At 39.7% G+C, this 19,765-nt stretch overlaps 1 protein-coding gene across 1 annotated transcript in view; it reads right to left on the bottom strand.

Moving 5' to 3' along the window:
- LOC134500473 (tudor domain-containing protein 1-like) overlaps positions 1 to 19,765 on the bottom strand; it is a 41,592-nt gene that overhangs the window by 21,230 nt on the left and 597 nt on the right. The window contains exons 3-9 of the mRNA XM_063307810.1: positions 19,219 to 19,324; positions 13,363 to 13,414; positions 6,171 to 6,275; positions 4,863 to 5,036; positions 3,930 to 4,073; positions 2,894 to 3,062; positions 829 to 915 (exon numbers count right to left, since the gene is read on the bottom strand). Coding sequence (XP_063163880.1) covers positions 829 to 915; positions 2,894 to 3,062; positions 3,930 to 4,073; positions 4,863 to 5,036; positions 6,171 to 6,275; positions 13,363 to 13,414; positions 19,219 to 19,324 — 837 coding nt within the window. The remainder of the gene's footprint in view (positions 1 to 828; positions 916 to 2,893; positions 3,063 to 3,929; positions 4,074 to 4,862; positions 5,037 to 6,170; positions 6,276 to 13,362; positions 13,415 to 19,218; positions 19,325 to 19,765) is intronic.

Below are 19,765 nucleotides of genomic sequence, written 5' to 3'. Positions count from 1 at the left end.
CCATACAGATCGAACATACTAGAGCAAAAACAAAAACTGGGTGGGAAAGGAACTGGATTGCTATAGAAGACTGGTTGCGACAGTGATGAGGAAATTATACTATCACAAAACCCAAAGGCATTATGGGTCTATACTGTCTCCTCTCCAACAGCATGGGGCACACACACAACACTAGTGTTAAATTAAACTGTCATAGCAATCCAAAAAATATTAGCACTTCATGGCCTACAGGCCCTCAAAGAATAAACGAACTGCTGCCTCATGGAAGGGCCATTTAGGCCATTGATTCTAATCACCCGCTGTCAGTCCTACAAGGTAGACCAGATCAGGAAAGCGATTCCACAAGAACTGTATTTTATTGAGATAGACTATAGCGGTGTTTCTTAACCTTGGCAACTTTGAAATGTGTGGACTTCAAGTCTTAGAATTTGGGAGTTGAAGTCCACACCTCTTAAAGTAGTCAAGATTGAGAAACACTGGACTAGAGTAACAGGAGTCTTTGGAAGTCAGCTTGGTTTTACCATTCTTCCCTTTTGTATCTTTTATGTGAGGTATAATCTATTTCCTACTAGATGCCCAATGTCTAAATAATTCAGATCATGGCCCTAATTCTCCAACACTAGATGTGCCGCTGTTCATTCACTTGCAATATTTTCTTCTTCTCCAGTCCTCTGCTACAGACTGGGTGGAAGGATGAGAACATTACTGGAGCCCCAAAATGTTGCATTTCTTTCCTAGATCTTTGAATGTTCTAAAGCAGTGCATGTTACTTAACTTTTTGCCTAATTTCACATAGTTTAGTTAGGGAGAAAAGTCCAATGAACTTACCTATAGCTGAAGTTTCCTTCTTACTATTCTTCTCGTTTGAATTCCAATCATGTATAGTTTCCAAGATAATTTCATGCAAGTGTTTACCTATTAATACATATGACGGTACATAATGTATTCAAAGCCACAATTTTGACTTCTTGAAAACCAAGAACTTATCATCTTAGCCAATTTATTTGTAAAGCATATTATAAATAGTTGAACCTTAGCAGTGGACAAAATACTGCAAATGAAAACTCTGCTTAAATACATACAAACGTCTTTTATACACACACACACACACACACATATTTTACACACACACACACACATATCAAAAACAAGACAGATATACCAAGAAAAGGAATCCATTACAGAGTTAGCTACAGTAAATATGTATCAACTAATGAATACTAATAATTCAAAATCAAATTTTGTTTCTAACACAATATTTACAAACTATGAACTGTCTTCCCAAAGGATCAAAAACATGTTTTCTGCATAGCATTTGGGAACTTCAGGCCATACTAGCTTTTCCTGGTGACAGTCTACAAGCATGGTCCTACTCCACAATGCCAAAGTTACTTGCACACAACAGAGAGGTAAATACACATGTCTATGCAGAAGCATCTGTGTATTTAGTTATCTATCTGTTGGCCAGTGAGTCTGGGCAGCTGTGAGTCAATTCTGAAGAATTGAGAATAATTTTTTAAAATTCCGATTTCTGATATTCCAAATGAGGAGAATAAAAAGGAAATACCAAAGCAAATCTAAGTTGATGATAAGGCAAATTAAAAGAATGGTATGGAAAGTATAATATTGACAATGTTATTTTATTCTGTGGTAGTCCCAATGATTTAAATGAGGTTTACTCCATAGCAAGTATATTTATATAAATTAAATATATCAGTCTGAAAACCAGCAACAACTGTAACTTGATTCATGAAAAGAAAGACTATAAAGAAACTAATAGAGCAAATAAAAGTGTATTCAGAATTAACTTCCACCTAGTTTAATATTTACTTCCAGTAATGTCTATTTAGAACTGTAATGTCAAAGTTTTTTTTAAAAATAATCTTGCCTTCATTATAGATGTGGGCAGACACCACTGCCTATGTAGAATTTGACCCAATAAGAGAATAAATTTTCAGGAAAATGATGTACTACAAATTAAACAAGCCACTGGTTGACACAGTATGTACATTGCAGTACTACAGCTATGCACATTTCAAAAATGATTTGAAAGAATGATTTGGAGGTCATAGGAATACAAGCTCTTTGCTACTCATTATAGCTCAACCTTTGTCAGGTTTCTGGGGGGAAAAAGTTTGTATTTTGTGAAAAAGTCACATTAACTTTAATGAGTGGATTCTTTAAGGTACTGACAACTTTTTTTCAGATTTATATGGAAGTCTGAAAAAAATTGAGCTAATGCAATAGACAGCATCCATGTGAGGTTCTAAACCAGGCCTGCACAATATATGGCCCACAGGTCACATGTGGTCCCCCCAAGCAGCCAAAATACGTGCTACTCAACGCCTCCAAGACTCACTGCCACCACCAGCTCCAGCACTGCCGCTGCTCTACTGGTTGCCAAACAGCTGATCAGCACGCCAGGTATTCTTTTGTGATTATTTTTAATTTATCAGTGTGGCTCTTTCCCTCTACAAGTCATGCAGGCCTGTTCTAAATCATTGCTTCTGAATCATTTTTGAAGACTACACAGCACTGCAAAATACGTAAGAATTACAAATTAAGCATTATGTTTGTAATAAAATGTAAATATACTTGACTTCCAAATTAGATGATTGCAAAATATTTTTAAGTGGTAAAAAAATAGCTTATTAATCTGCCATGAGTAATCTTACAGAAAAATTAAAGCACAGCAAAGAAAGACTTTTTATGTAAAGCTGTTCAGTTCATACTTTATTATCTCTTTCAACGTGTTTCTGACATATTAACAGGAATACGGTTCAGGAGACTTTGCTAAGTGTAAGAGTCTGCTCACTAAACTTCATTTTAGCAATCCTTGTTTAATAAACAATTCCTATAACAAAAATGTATTATTACTGTTATCTAAACTTACCACAACCTGACAAGACAACATCTACAGCAAAACAAGGCATATCATCCATCAAAACATCAATGATAATTAATGAACAATATTTTCCTATAAGAATTGGAGCAATAATATTCTTGCAGTTTACATTCCATTCTTCTGAACCAAAAGCATCAGCAATGCAACACTTAATGGCCTAAAAACAAAGCAAAACGTAGTTTAGAAAGCTGGTGATGCTAGTTAACAGAAGCACAAACAGTATGCCACTATTAGAATATACAGATGCTCAAAATCAGGGTTTCTCAACCAGGGTTCCATGGAACCCTAGGGTTCTGCGAGAGGTCACTGGGGGTTCCCTGGGAGATGACAATTTATTTAAAAAAATATTTCAAATTCAGGCAACTTCATATTAAAGAGGTAAGTTTCATTCTTTGTTTTTAGCTTAAGAACACTGTTAATGAATATATACAGGCTACACATGAAGCAAATAAAATTATTTTGTAATTTCTGGCCTATATTTGAGCTGAATGTGCAGCAGTCCCCCAAGGCCTGAAAAATATTTCAAGGTTTCCTCCAAGGTCAAAAGGTTGAGAAAGGCTGATCTAAATAGTCAAAATACTATTGACTATTAGGGACAAGATCATGATAATTTCTGTATTTAAAAAAACTGGCTTTATAAATATGTGAGTATTCAACTAATCCAGTATTCAATACATTTACTCAAAAGTTTTCTCCAAATGCAACAACCTTATTCTCCATTCAAAGATTACCCAAGAACAGAAATCAACATTTAAAGACCCTTGACCAAGAATCAGGAGAAGACTTAATTCCATCAAAAATTCCTCATGTCACAAGTACTGGACAGGACAAAAATAACTAAACTTTTTATTTTTCTAGGAGCAACACTTTCAGAATATTTCATTAGATATTTTAAAAAATGCATATTTTATGTATTTTGACATAAATTTTGACTCTCCTGCAGTCAAAATTTGGATACTTAATATACTCTCAAAGATACAGTACATTTTCCTCAAAGTTCCTTATATATTTAAACTATACTTACGCAGGGTGGGAACTGTGAAATATCTTTGTGCAATCCTTTGATTTTGTTTAGTAGTATATTTTCTCCATATCCATAGTCAATATACAGTACTTGAGCACTCTTCGTGAGGATATCTACTTCTTTTATGAGTATCCTGCACCAAGTCTGAATGTGAACAAGTTATTTCGCTTCAGAAAAATTATACCACTATGATCTTCACCAGAAGTTGTCCTCAATTTAAACAGTACCTCTCCGTGTAATTTTGTACATTTAAGTAGTTTATAGTTAACAGAAGCAAATCAAATAGTCAGTTCTTCCTCATAACATACAGACTATCCTTTCAATAGGCTATATATGATTATATTACCCGAAGAGCATTTTTGAATATTATTTTATACACTTATATGACAGGTTTCAGGTGACACAGTCTATTTTAAACAAGAACATGAGTAGAACCATCTATCTTAATTTCCCCTATACTTTTCACCAGCTTTTATTTTATTGAAAAAAAAAATCAGAGTAATACTTGTCTTGCGCTGTAATTTTCTATGGCATTTCTTGCTCTGACTAAATTACAAGTTACTATTTCACACTTACAGTCAAAAGATAAATATGAATCTATTTGCTTGAGATAAAAAGAAATGTTATATTGCTGGTAATGTATTCTTCAGGATAACTTCTACAGTTGTTCAAGCAAAAAGGTACTTTTCAAGCGGGCCTGGGTGCATACACTACACTTGGTGCCTCCTTAAAAGAAGTAATTTCTTTCCCTGGCTTGTATAATTGTTGCACAATTCCAGGAAAATACATAGTTAAGGAGGTGCAAACAGTGCACCCACCCCTTCTGAAACATGTTGTTGCACCCCCAGGTGGAAGCACCTTTTGGGCACTGACATCCACAATGGTCTTGCTAAACACTAGCTGCTCAATTTATCTACTCAAAAGTTAATTTACCTGATCCACAGAATATTTTCCAACACCAACTTCTCCTTTGACAGGAATATATTCTTGATTAATTCTATTGTATTCTTTCAGTTTCATTTCAAGTTTTCTAATATTACTTAGAACTTCAGGAGAATTGACTTGTATGTAGAATTCGCCAGGATTATTAAAATTTGTTATTGTACCCTAGAAAGGAAGTGATTTGTAAAAGCTTATCTTTAACACTAGATTTACTCAGTCAAGTACATATTTATCACCACTGAGTACAGGAAACAAAGTTATTCAAAGCATCAAAATATAAAGGATTCATATCAAGAATGAAATTAAAATCATTTTGCACAGGTAGTCCTTGTTTAACCACCCTAATTGGGACTGGAATTTCCATCACTAAGTGAAGCAGTCATTAAGCAAAACATCACGTGACCATGCTGCCTAGCAACAGCACTTCTGGTAGTCCCGGTTGCAGTTGTTAGGCGAGAACTGTGTTGTTGTTAGGTAAGGACCTCATGTTTCTTCTACTCTGCGCTAACTGCCAGCTCCGCCTCACTGCCTTCTCCCCAGCCAGGCCCGGCAATCTCCCTTCGGCAGACAAAGCTCCACTGCCCTCGCCTCTGCTTCAACTCCTCCCACCTGCATATCTCCTCCCCATCTCTGCCCTTTTGGGCACCTTGAACTCTGCTGCTGTCACCTGTAACCCCCAGCTGACCTTTGCCATCTTCTTCCTCCTGCTGATGCTGGGCGAGGGTGCGGCCTTAGGACATGTGCAGCAAGTCTGCCAGAGGGGAGCTCTCCAGGACCAGCTGGGGAGGATGCAGTAGCATGGGGCCAGTGGAGGAGGCAGGGCGGTGATGCGGGCAGCAGCTCCCCAGGCAAAGGTGGTGGCTAACAGTGGTGAAAGGCCTCGCAATCCCAGGAGAGCAGCAGGAGGAAGATGACAAAGGTCAGCTAGGGGCAGTGGGGGGACAGCAGGGGTAGGCAGCAGTGGCAGATTGCAGGGTGGCCCAAAGGGCAGAGATGGAGAGGAGATAGGTGAGTGGTGAGTGAAGCGCACACCTCTGTCATAAATGTGGGCCAATCACCAAGTGCTCAAATTTTGATCACGTGACTGCAGGGGCATTACAACGGCCATAACTTTGAGGACCAGTCATAATTACCATTTGTTCAGCGTGTCATAACTTCCTATGGTCACTGAATGAATGGTCGTTACGTGAGGATTACCTGTATTATTAATTTAGCTAGGTCTTTATAAAGGTATGAGGACCTCATTATTCAGATTATACAAAATATACTAAAATGAAAAATTGGAAATGCAGAACTTACTTCTATTTTCATATTTTTTTTAAGTCCCAAATTACTCAGTTCAGACAGCATTATCTTCTTGCCTTGTTCTTCCGTATTTTCAGTATTCACTGATAATATATTTTCCTGTTAGAAACAGAGTTTTACATTTATTAATAATCCCACTTTTTTCCTTAAAAGAACTCAAAATGATTTACTCATCTAAGGAACAGAAATCATTGATTATTTTATCAAGAGAAATTATGATTTGGGCTATAAAATAAATTTACAGAGTAAGTAATTCTTATCTCTCCCTCCTTGCAATACCCAGAATAACTTCAAAAACCTTCTAGGGAGTATCAAGAAGTCCTCCAAAATAATTACTAGAAAAATGAAAATGTAAGATGAAATCAGCCTGCCCAGGTAAACCAGACAGGAAACACAATATGAGATAATTCTACTTTATTGAAAGGCTACGTTAACAGAATCTTGCAAGTTTGAAGTACAAATCTGGGTGACATTGGGACAGTCACTCTCTCTCAGTCCAACTCACCTCACAGGATTGCTGTGAGGAAAACAGGAGGAGGACAGAGTATTAGGTATGTTCGCTGCCTTGAGTTATTTATAAAAATAATAAAGGTGGAATAGAAAATAAACAAACAAAAAACCAATAAATAAAATCTCCCACCCTCCCTATGGAGTATTAGGCATGTTCGCCGCCTTGAATTATTTATAAAATAATAAAGGTGGGATGGAAAATAAATAAATTCTCCCGCCCTCCCTATTTACTGCCAGAGTAATTAGGGTAGGTCCTTTCCAAGTTTCTTTTTTTGTCCGTTACTCTGCTGCAGACTTCTCTTTTATCTGATTGTTTTTCCTAGGCAACATCTCTTCCCGTCTTCCAAGGCCACTCTCACTTTCTATCACAGATGGTTACTGTGAAAAAAGAACGAAACTGGAGAATGCTTCACTATCTGGACTAATATGGTATCTCACTAGCAATAATTCTTCCCATACTAATTGTATGTTGTAATAATATTTAAACTCAGAACAGGTTTCAACAAGAATTTGTAGAATAAAAAAAACAAAGGTTGAAGAGGGCAAAGAACTTAAATAGGGACCAAACAAATTTAGAGTAGGATAATGTGATTTGAAGCTATAGCGCAAGGAAGCAAGGCCATTAAATAAAGACTGTATTTGGTTGTATGGATTAATCATTCCACATGTGGCATATATACTACATTTACAAAATAGCCTCACCATTTAAGAATGAAGGAAAAGCAAAAACATACTACAATTTCTGGACTGACTGGTGACATTATCCCTCTGCTAGCAAAACTTATGCCCTGTGGAAGAAATTGGAAGGTTGCTAAAATGGGCCTGTTAATGAATGAGAAGATTGTTTGTAAAGTTCATGGCCTTCTTTGTCTATACATTAATGCTTCGAGTACAGCAAATAAACAAGCCCTCTGGAATTATATCACCCCCAAGATCCAGATGGCTCCCACCTTGATGACATCCAGGAAGATATTAATGTAGTATGATTTAATGACCATACTACAATTGAAGAATGCAATTTGTTAAAATAAAAGAAGCAACAGAGAGGAGGCAGGAGTTGCACTGTATGTCAAAGCATCTACATCTGCTGAGATATCGAAGTGAAGGAATGTAGCAATACTGTAAAGATCATGTGGTTTTTAAAAAAGTGGAGGAACACAGACAAGCAATGCTGTTGCTCCTATCTGACAATCAAGGAGGAGATGTGATTATACTTTCCAAAAGCAAAACGAAAAACAGTACCTTTCAAAGAGGCAAGTAATAATAATGATGGGGAACTTAATGTAATGGTTGCCTATTCTAAATTATTTTGAATTTCAAGGAGGTGATGCCAGGTTTTCAAAGCGGCTTTTACAACAAATGCCTCATTTTCCCAAACATGCCAACAGCGTTCGGTTTCAGAAAATTTCCTGGACAGATAAGCGCAGGGTTTTAAGTGATTTTCAGAATCCCTCTGTAACAAAATAGCCCCAACTGAGGAGTCAGAAGCATCAACTTGGACCACAAAGGGGCGTTCAGGATCAGGGTGCTGTAGAATAGGCTCAGCAGTGAAAAGGGTTTTCAACTTTTCAAATGCTGCCTGGCATTCAGGCGTCCAATTCAGCACGGCCCCAAGGTTTCACTTTGTGTGTCTCCCTCAAGCCCTTGGTACGGAGTAAATCAGTGAGGGGCAAGGCAATCTCAGCGAACCCCTGGATAAATTGGCGATAATAATTACTGAACCCTAGGAAATTTTGTAATTGCCTCTGGGTGCGGGGGCGTTCCCAACTTAAAATCGCCTGCATTTTTGCAGGGTCCATTTCTATACCCTTGTCAGACACTCGATAGCCCAGATAATCAAGTTGTTTTTTGTGAAATTCACATTTGGAAAGTTTGGCATAGAGTTTGGCATCTCTAAGTTTGTGTAACACCTGTTTGAGGAGGCGTTCGTGTTCCTCCTCGGTTTCAGTGTAAATAAGAACATCATCTAAGTAAACCAGAACCCCTTTAAACAAACGATCATGTAAAACTTCATTAATCAACTGCATGAAGACTCCGGGTGCCCCTGCTAACACAAAAGGGAGGACTTTGTACTGAAACGATCCTAGCGGGCAATTAAAAGCAGTTTTCCACTCATCCCCAGCTCTTACGTGAATGCGGAAATAGGCTTCATGAAGATCGAGCTTGGAGAAAATCTTGCCCTTTGATAAATGAGCTAACATGTCCTTCATGAGCGGGAGAAGGTACTTGTTGACAATAGAGACGGAATTTAACCCTCGATAGTCCGTACAGAGTCGAAGCGTGCCATCTTTCTTTTCCCAGAATAACATAGGAGCCCCAACTGGGGAATTAGCAGGTTCAATAAATCCTCTTGACAGATTTTTCTCAATGAAGTCCCATAATGCTTCAAGCTCCTTCTGAGTCATCGGATAAATTTTTGGCTTGGACAATTGAGCGTTAGGGACTAACTCTATTGCACAGTCAGTTTTCCAGTGGGGGGGGGGGACTGATCTGCTTCTATCTCCCCAAAAACGTCAGCAAATTCTTGGTATTGAGCAGGCAAGCCTTCTAATTGGGATAAGTCAGGGCGCGGTGTGGCGATCGCTGCCCTTCCAACCCCTGCATGTGCAATCGTCTCCGCTGTAGGAGGTTGGTAAAATCCATCTGTAAACGTTACAGTTCTGTGCTCCCAGTTTATATATGGGCTTCGACAGGTCAACCAGGGGATCCCCAGGATTACCAAGGGATTGCCAACAGGTGCTACAACGAATTTCAAAGTCTCATGGTGCCTGCCCATTTGCATTGCCACAGTTCCAGTGAAATGGGTCACTGCCGCCCCCGGCCATTGAACCATCCAACTGTGTGAAGATCAAAGGATGCTGGCGGGGGGGGGGGGGGAACTAGGCAGTTCCAAAGCAGCAACCAGATCAGGGTGAATTAAACACCTGGAACACCCAGAGTCAACTAAAGCCTCTGTAGTTTTTGTGCGGGAACCCAATTTCACCTTTACTGCTAAAGTGGGACAGTCAGCACGCACCATAGCATCTTCGTGCCCATCTTCGTCCACCTGCCCGGTGGCGCCCTTCATGGCAGGTGGCTGGTGTTTCCCGCCGGCTCCTTGTAGTCGTCTTCAGCCCCGCCCGAGTAGTACTTCTTCAGCATCGGCTGTCCCTTTGGCCGCTGTCATCCACTGCGAGGGGGGGGAGGCAATTTGGCCGGCGGCTTCCTAGCTCGATCTCCAGCCTTGGCTTTTGGGCAATCAGCTGCCTGATGGCCCTCTTTTCCTCATCGAAGACACTGACCCCTCGCATAGCACCAATCTCTCTCCTCATCCCAGGCTCTATAGCTCGGCCGGGCAGCAGTCGCAGCACTTTGGGGTCCCCTTATGGTGGCAGGAGGTTTTTCAGATTTTCTGGTTTGCATGAAGGTATGTTGACCTGCCTGGCCAGAAAGGCTGAGCACGCTCCAGTCGTACAATGACTCTGGGTCGTCTCTACACAACACCCACCGTAGGACGTCCCAGTTGAGTCCCTCTTTAAACCATTCTATTAGGGTTGACTGAGACCAGTCAGGGATCTTCCCAGCTAGAGCCTTAAACTCTAGGGCGTAATCAGCTACGGACATTTGGCCCCGGGTAAGATCCTTCAGCGCCTTCTTAGCTCTTGCCTTGGGCAGAGGATCTTCAAAATGCAGCTTTAGCACCCACATGAAATCATCGAAATAATCAAGTGCAGGAGAGTCAGCATCACTTAATTGAACATACCAGTCAGCCGCTCGACCCTTCAACTTGGTGGCAATGGCAGTTATCTTAGCCTCTTCGGAAGGGAAGCATGCTCCAAACTGCCTCATACAACTTTTAGCATTAGTTAAAAAGAAAGATAACTTTGTTGGATCCCCATCGAATTTGACAGAAAAGTCTCTCACCCCCACTCCGGTTGGAGTGGAATCGGCAGCCACTTGAGTGGTTGGGCCCCAGGTTACAGTAGCTTTCCCTTTTCAGGGTGGGGACACTGGTGATTGAGCCCTGCAGGGTGGAGATTCATCCCGGAGCTGTCTCCGGCCCCGCTCTGCCAGTGGTCTGGATGGGAGGATGGGGGATGGTTGCAGGAAGCTGGGATCTCCTCCGCGCCTCCCCTGCCCCTCAGTGACAGAGACAGGTTTCTTAGCATGTACTCTATCGATTCTGTTTTGGCTTCCACCACTCTTAGTCTCTCAGGGGTTTGAGAGCCCTCCCTCCCTCGTGTGTTCAGCTTTCTCTCTGTTGACACCGTAGTAAATTCTTTGTCTGGGGTTAGAGGGAACCGATACTTCCAGGATGCCACCGACGTCCCTGGCTGGGGTTCCCCTACTTCATCCAAGGTGATCAACTCTGCAAGCAATTCGCTGGGTGCTGGTTGCTCTGGCTCTTCCCCATCATCAGATTCTTCCACCTCAGAATTGGAACTCGATTCATCCCGGGAGTCTGAAGGTTCTGGGGTGAGGTTCAGTTCTCCGCTCTTGACCGTTGACTCGGGCATCAAGCTAGCTGTCTCCTCAAGTCCCCCGGTCGTGAGCTTGGACTCAGCCATTGTTAACTATTTTCCCTCGCAAGAAACTGATCTTGGTAGGAGCTAACGGTACAACTTCGGGGATTCTCAGCTTTATGTAATGGTTGCCTATTCTAAAACACTACCAGACTCATGAGCAGGAATTCAAAGATATCTGATTTATTAAAGAACAGTATGCAGGATCACAGAGAAAGCTGAGAATGATGAAAGCACGCCAAATTCAAACTAAAAACCTTCGGTGCAAATGAAATCCCTCCCCCCGTAGAATCTTCTCAAGTTCACAATCCCAGGTGCTCCTAACGGTCTCTGATGGTCTGCGGGAAAAGTCCTTGAACAGATAACATAACCCAAACACATTCCATTGTACTGATTTCACATACAGAGCATGGTACAAGGTCTCACAGCAGCCCCCTCCCAAACAGAAATGAGCGTCAGCGCCATGGCATGTGAAATGTTATGATGTATAAACTACACTGAATCAGTGAACATGACACTTAATTACCTAGAAATCTGTTGGGAGACAATCTCTACTGAGCATGGTTCTGTCAGCAATCTTTTGACTTCTCATGCTGAGAAATCTCTCCTTCTAAGAAAGGAAGAAGGCACAAAAAGATTGGCTATTCTTCACTTAATAATAAACCGGCAAGTCTTAGCTGAGGAAGTAGAAGTAACAGGAATGCCACGCAAAAAATGACCATGAAATGGTGGAATTCTATTTACTGTGAATTAGTCTGCATCTCCAGAGCTAGAAGAACTGCACCTTTGAGACTGAAGACCCTTGAACATATTGTTAGTGACCTGAAGGAGTGAAGATGTAATGTATCTGGATTTTCACTGAAGAACCCCACAACAGTTTGAGTTTGATTATCAAGTGACATAGCTAAGGGTTGGACAGCATGGCTATAAATATAGTTGGTTTGAAAATCACACCCAAAGGTGCTCATCAATGGATTCTCATCATCAGTTGGGGCATCAAAAAGTTCAGCCTTGGATCCTCTACTCTTTAGCTAAGCCTTTAATAAAAGTATTGAAGAAATGGAAAGAATGTGATCTACTTTGCAAATGACACAAATGCATAAGATACTGAGAATAAGCCAGAACAGTTGATATTCTTGATAATTTAGAGAAGAGATCTGAAAATAAAATAATGAATAAAGACAAAGAAATGCAATGCTTGTTGCTTAAGAATTAAAAACCAAATGCACAAGTAAAGGATGAGAAATGCCTAGCTTGTTAATAGTATTGGTAAAAAAAACCTTGAAATAGTAGTTGATTGTAAAATAAAACCAGTCAGCAAAGTTATTTACTGTTGCAAAAAAGGTAAATGTATTGATAGGCTGCATCAAGAGAAGTATACTTTCCAAATTAGGAAAAGTATTAGTTTTCCTTTATTCTGTTTCAGTCAGACCCCACCTTGAGTACGTGTCCAGTTCTGAACACTGCACTTTTAAGGATTCAGAAAAACTGGAACTGTTTCACTGAAGAGCAACAAGATTTATCAAAGTCTTCATCCTATGAAGAGAGGCTGAAGCAGCTGGGCACGTTCAGCCTTAAGAAGAGAGACAGAGGAAATTATAGCTCTTTCCAAATACCTTAAACCAGGGTTTCTCAACCAGGGTTCCGTGGAACCCTACGGTTCTGCTAGAAGTCACTAGGGGTTCCCTGGGGGATCACGATTTATTTAAAAAATAATTTCAAATTCAGGCAACTTCACATTAAAGAGTTAAGTTTCATTCTTTATTTTTAGTTTAGTTGCCTTAAATGGTATCACTCTGAAGGTTTGGCCTTATTGTTTATCACACCTGAGATCAGGACATGGAATAATTTAAGTTTTAGGAAGGCAGATTCAGCTTGGAAAAAAATTCTAACATTAAGAGCAGTTTTTCAGTGGAATGAATTAACAGAGGTGGTAGGCTACCATTTAATGACTGTGTTGAAGCAGAAGTCCGATAGCTATCCATCAGGGGTATTTTTATGTTGATTCTTGACTGTGCCAGGGCACGGTGGACTAGATGGCCTGAAACAGCCCTTTCCAAGCACATATTTTTAAGTGAGGAAAGTGTTACAAAGCAAAAGGACCAATATACAGGCATCATCAAAATAATATAATGAACTTTCTCAACCACAGAGGAAAATTCATCTCGTCATACCTTTTTACTGCCTTCATCCAGTGATTTTCCATAATCTTCAGCTTTATTTGTACTAAAAAAACAATTTCATTCATTAGCACAATTGTTCAGTTCAACTGCAAGGTCAGTCCATTTAAAGAAACAAAAGTTTATATATCATGGCAGTATAACTTTGTGCCACTTTACAAACTTCTAGCTGATCAAGAAGTACTGAGCCATCATATGCTGCTTTAGCATCTCAGCCTGGACCTACTTAAATCAGAATTCTGCGATATGTCCAAAACAGAAACTCTTACTAAGTAGAATATTAACCATTCCAGACATAGCAGGGGCAGGAGCAAAGTGCTAACATGACTGGAAATTGAAGCCCCGAGGTTTTCCTAAGCACATAAAATCCTTGGAGGAAACAAAAACTAAGGAACCACAACAGTCATGTTTGGTGGGCCCAGAACAACTGACCCTGGGAGTGGGGAGAATGGAAGAGAAGCACTACAGAGGTCAACATTTTGTTGCAAGACATACATTCATTCTCTTTTATACCAACATACTTAAAGAGATTTAAATATTTATCAAAGAATGTGCAAAATATTTCAAATTCAAAATGTTCAAACCGCTGGTTGTCTAACAGTGTTCCTACCAGAATATTACTGGTAAAATCAGAAATGCTATTCTGAATTTGGAACATGGCATTTCAAGCTGGAAAAAGCAGCTTTGAGCTGGATATATCTCAAATTCTGAACATTTTGCACACAAATACATGGAATGCTTATTTTTTATCCTCATCAGCCTGCAAGGTGGTTAGATCACACTTGAAAACTGCTGACCCCAAATGTGCATGCTACTTCAACGTTCCAGTCTTGTTTAAATAGGCAGTACCTATTACAGCTAGAACATAATCCCTTCTCAAATTATTTTTTACCAAGCAAAGACATTATGAACATGTTAATAAAAATCTTAGAACACTGCCAAATAAACTAAAAAAAAACAACCCCTAAGGAAAAATGCATTAGTGCAATTAAAGATAGCAATGCTCAAATAGTGATAGAAAAACCAAAGACATAAGAATTTGAATGTTTCTTTCAACCATTATATTTCTCAAATAATCACTAACTAAAATTAATCATTTAAAATAAACTATTCCAGAACAAGTTCTATAGGACATATAACTCACAGAATCTCCTTTCTCTGTTTCAGAAATTTATGAAGTCTTTAAAACTATTAAAAATGGGAAATCTCAAGGTTCTGATGGACTGTCAGAGGAATTTTACAACAAATTAAAAAATGTCTAAATACCTGAATTTTTACTTTTATGCAATATCTGCATCGGAGATATTGGAAAGAATCTAAGGAAACTCTAATCTTTAAACCAGGTAAACGTTTTCAGGAATTGACACTTACAGGATCATTTCATTTCTTAATATGGATTTTAAACTCTACAAGAAATTATTAGCTAACCACCTAAAAATGTTGAGAGCCAGTTTGGTCTAGTGGTTAAGGTTCTGGGCTAGAAACCAGGAGTCTGTGAGTTCTAGTCCCGCCTTAGGCATGAAAGCCAGCTGGGTGATCTTGGGCCAGTTGCTCTCTCTCAGCCCAACTTGGTGCAATGTAGACTAGCCTCCTTGTGGTGCACTCCAGGCAGCGTGACCCGTCACGGCTAAATAGTCTACACATCTGGCTGCTGGACCTCACAAGGATTTCCTTGCAAGAAAAACGCAGCATGAACTCCGAACTGCTATGCCATACAATTAAAAAAAACAAAAACACCTAAAAATGATTGTAAGTAAAATTACTCATACGGATGAATTTGGTTTTATTCCAAAAACACAGATCTGCACCCCTACTAAGAAACATTACTATACAAATCGGCAAAACAAGTAACTCTTCACTTGCTACAGGTAGTCCTCGCTTAACGACCATTCATTTAGCAATGGTTCCGACTTACAATGGCACTAAACCCAACTTGGGACTGGTCCTCAGACTTAACGACTGTCACAGCAACCCCACAGTCACATGATTGCGATTCAGGCACCTGACAACCAGTTCACATTTACCACTGTTGCAGCATCCCACGGTGAGCGATCACCATTTTTGACCTTCCCAAGCAGCTTCTGGCAAGCAAAATCAATGGGTAACCATGTCATTCGCTTAAAGAACACGTGGCTTGCTTCATGACCGCCACAAAAAATTTGTCGTAAAATTGGGTCTGATTCGCTTAACAAGTGCATCACTTAGGGGCCGAAATTCTGGTCACAAATATTTAAAGCTTTCGATTTTCACGAATTATACTTTAAAACAAGCATTAAAGAAATTTAAATTTAGGGCTGGCTTTCATAAAATGATTGATCATATTTATGGACAACAAAAGTTCAGATAAAACTGAACAGTTATGACTCTATTCTAGAGAGAGATTCTATTATGATTTAAGGAGTACTAATCAGGGTTGCCCTTTATCTTATCAGTCAATATAGCTATAGAAGCTCTGGCAATAGAATCAATTATCAGATTTATGGGATACAATTAGGTGACAAGACCTATCTTTCAAATTTATATGATATGGTTCTGACTCTCTTAAACACATCGCATTCTACTAAATCAAGGAATTAGAGAAATTCTAAGAAAATTCAAAAGGAAATTCTGAAAAATTTGTTTATTTTTCAAATTTCGTCACCACCCATCCCACTCAAACAGCAACTCGGGGCAGTTCCAATTCCAATTATATATAAATCTGTATTATTTATTTATTTATTAAACAGATTTATAAGGCCGCCCAAGTCACACACAGTGATTCCGGGCAGCTTACCAGAATTAAAAACCATAAAAACACAATAGACAGCCCCCGGCAGCAGCAAACACATTCATACTAGCCACTTGATTGGCTCCAAAGCTTGGGGTCCCCAGGCCTGTTGACAGGATTACAGCTGCGAAAATGAAAATCCTTGCAAGGTTCAATTTTTTTATTTCAATACTTCTCAATGGAAATTCCAAAATAGGTTTTAAGATACTGGCCAAAACAGAAAGAGAAAAAGAGAGGCTTTTGCTTTCATGCAAAAAAAAAAAAAAAAAAGAATAAATAAAAGGGCTTTTAGGTAGACCTCAGAAGCAGGGAGGCTTCGAATTCCCAACTTGAGAATATATTATCAAGCTGCATTGTTAGGGCATATGATTCCTCGGATTTTGGAAGACCCTTCTAAACACTGGAAGCAAAATGCAACTACATTAGAGCCAATAATTTTACAAATCAATGGTTCTTTCACCCAAAATGTTTTTCAAAAATAAACAAAATTGAAAATGTTTTTACCAAAACAGTGCTCCAAATTTGGAAGAATACATAGCCTTGATATAGGTTATATATTGATACACTTTTCCTATACAGCCAGTTCTTGCTTAGCAACCACAATTGGGGCTGGAATTTAGGTCGCTAAGCGATGTGGTTAAGATGTGATTGCTGTGTTTAAAGACTGCAATCCCAGCTGCCATTGTTAAGTGACAATTACGGGTCATTAAGCAGAGTCCCAGGTAAGGAGTGTGGGGGTGCCTCAGGGGGGTGGGGAGCCTGGTGCAGGCCACACTTGAGTTGGGGGTTGCTGCAGTGCAACACAAAGCCTCAGTTGCCCTACCCAGCCATGCTTACGACCACAGGGGCACTGCAACTCCCCCTGCCGCCTATCTTCCCCCCAATCTATGCCCTTTTGGCCACCCTGCACTCGTTAATGGCAACACCAGGACTGAAGTAAAGGCCTGGGGCCTTCAGCAGGCTCAGCTAGCTGCCACAGCCCGCCGGCCTCAAATTCAGCCGCAGCACCACCGCTGCCACTGAGAAATGCCACCTCAAGGCTCACACGGTGGCCAGTCACGCCAGCAGCATTGCACAAAGCCTCAGTTGCCCCCGCTGCCCTGCGCTTCACCAGCTCTGCTACATCCAACTGACTTTCACCATTTTACTCCTGCTGCTAACGAGCAGTACCTGGCTGTAAATGAAGCAGCTGCTGGCTGCACCAGGCCTTCTTCCCGAGGCCACCTAGCACCCTTCTCCAAGCCAGGCATTGAGGTGGAATTTCTCATAGATTGGGGGTGGGGGGATAGGCAGGTGGGGGGAGCTGCAGCTCCCCTGTGGTCGTAAGTGCAGGTGGGCTGCCAAGCACAAAATTTTGATCACATGACAATAGGGGTGCTGCAACAGCTGTATCTCTAGGCACGGGTGGTAAGTCCATTGTTTCAGTGCTGTGGTAATTTTGAACTGTCACTGAACGTCAAGCAAGGACTACCTGTATGCATTATTAAAGGAGCTAGGAAACAGGACAATCACTATGGTCTGGCTTAAATGAAACATTTGGGGGGATATAATCTTAACAGAAAAAAAAGATTTCTATAGCAATAGGAAATCTCTCAATAAAGAACCAATACAGCAACAAATAGGTGACAAATTGCCATGGTTTTTCTGGTATCTGTCAGCCCTTCCAGGTTAACCAGACAGGAAACAAGACTAGATGAACTAATTCTACTTTACTGTAAGGCTACATTAACAGAATCTTTCAAGTCTGCAAGTACAAATCTCCTGCCCTCCCTTTTTATCACTTGAGTGGTCAGGGGGTCTTTCCTATGTTTCTTTAGACAGTTATCCTCTCTTGGAGTTCCTTTCATCTGATCGTTCCCTAGGCAGCATCTCTTCCCTCTGTTTTCCAAGGTCACCCTCATTCCATCACAGTATCCACTTTAATATTAATTGGGTAACAATAGAGTTATAACTTCAGCAATTCACCCTTATACCAATTTTGAGAATTTAATACTTATCAAGATCAAAAGGAAGGGTTTCAAAAATAGCTTATGATTATACATTGCTGGCACTTGACTTCAAAGGGTCTGTCTTTCACTTCTGGTGGGCATGTAACCAAGATATACCCATCATTCGAGCGAGCCAAAGAGAATGAGAATGAGAATTGAATGCTCCCCAGAGTTAGAGTTATTGCGCTTACTTGTGGTATTGAACCCCAAGGTTAAAAGCAAGCAGCTTATAATTTATTTAATCTTAGCAGCTAAAATAATACTTACCATTAGAAAATTTAACAATTGGAAAACCTTAGAAAATTTAACGATTGAGAGGACCATTAACACACCCTCTTCAATCATCATTTTAGAAAAGGTCACAGTTAAAACAATAAAATACCAGAAGCAGGAACCACAATACTATAAAATTTAGATGGACTTTAGATTTTATCTTAACTGCAACAGACCTACTACCAACAACCCTTTAGATATATGGTAAACATCAATTTGTATATTGTCTACTCTCTAGAGCATCTTTTTTATTTTTTATGTATCATGGATTTATTTTACTCAGTTACTTGACAGTATTTGTCAATCAACATTAAAAAATACAATCAATACATTCAATAAACATTAAAAAATACAATCCTGATTAAACAGCACAATCCGAATATGCAACTACATGCGTGTCTAAGTAAGTAGAAGTCTGCATGTGTGTGGCTTCTTTCTTCTGAATCTAAAAATTCTATTTTTTTTTAATCTGTTCAATCATGTCCAATTCTCAGGGACTGCCTGGACAAGTCTCTGCAGTTTTCTTGGCAAGAATTTTCAGAAGTGGGTTGCCAATGCCTCCTTCCTAGGGCTGAGAGATATTAACTGGCCAGCTGGCTTTGTGCCTAAGGTGGGACTAGAACTCACGGTCTCCTGGTTTCTAGCCTGATGCCTTAACCACTACACCAAACTGGCTCTCTAAAAAATAATTGTATAAACAATCATTAATCCCTTATTAAAGTTATAATTGTACATTATTAAATATAAGTCACTGATGAGCTAAAACAACACAGCTACCATTCATTTAGTTAAATTTAAACAAACTTTAATCCATGAACTTACTTTGGTTTACTTGGTTTACAGACAACACTATGCATTTGCCAATCTTTCCTCTGACAATCCACAGAACAGTAACATATCTGCTTACACTGTGTGCATCTTAAGGATCCTAAAAAGATTACAAAAAGATTACTGGGAAGTCAGAAAACTATCTTCGAAGAAAGCAATGGCAAACTGTTGCCATGTAACTAGGAAGAAAGCTACATGTCTATAGTCATAAGAATTAAGCTCTAGCTGAAGAAATCATTTTCTGCGCTGCTTATACCAAGGCTGAGCCAGACACCTATAAAGCATATTTAACTTTATACTTCAATTCTTTTTATAGGAAATTACTGTTAACAGTTTGTACTAGCAAGTCAGCTTTCCTAAGAGTAATTCCAAGTGATTCTAAGGTATAAAACCATTATCTCAGTAAACTCAATTCAACTTATATTTGTTTGCTTTCATTTGGCAGATGTAATCTGCAGTCTCCCTAAGGTCACCTAGAAAATTTGTGGTGCAGAGTTAGATATTGCAACTGACACCTTAGCTCACCTTACATTTTTACTTA

Source organism: Candoia aspera, chromosome 6 (assembly GCF_035149785.1).
Source record: "Candoia aspera isolate rCanAsp1 chromosome 6, rCanAsp1.hap2, whole genome shotgun sequence".
NCBI classification, from domain to species: Eukaryota; Metazoa; Chordata; class Lepidosauria; order Squamata; family Boidae; genus Candoia; species Candoia aspera.
The sequence above is the reverse complement of the archived record's forward strand: the minus strand, read 5'-3'. Positions and strand labels throughout refer to the sequence as shown.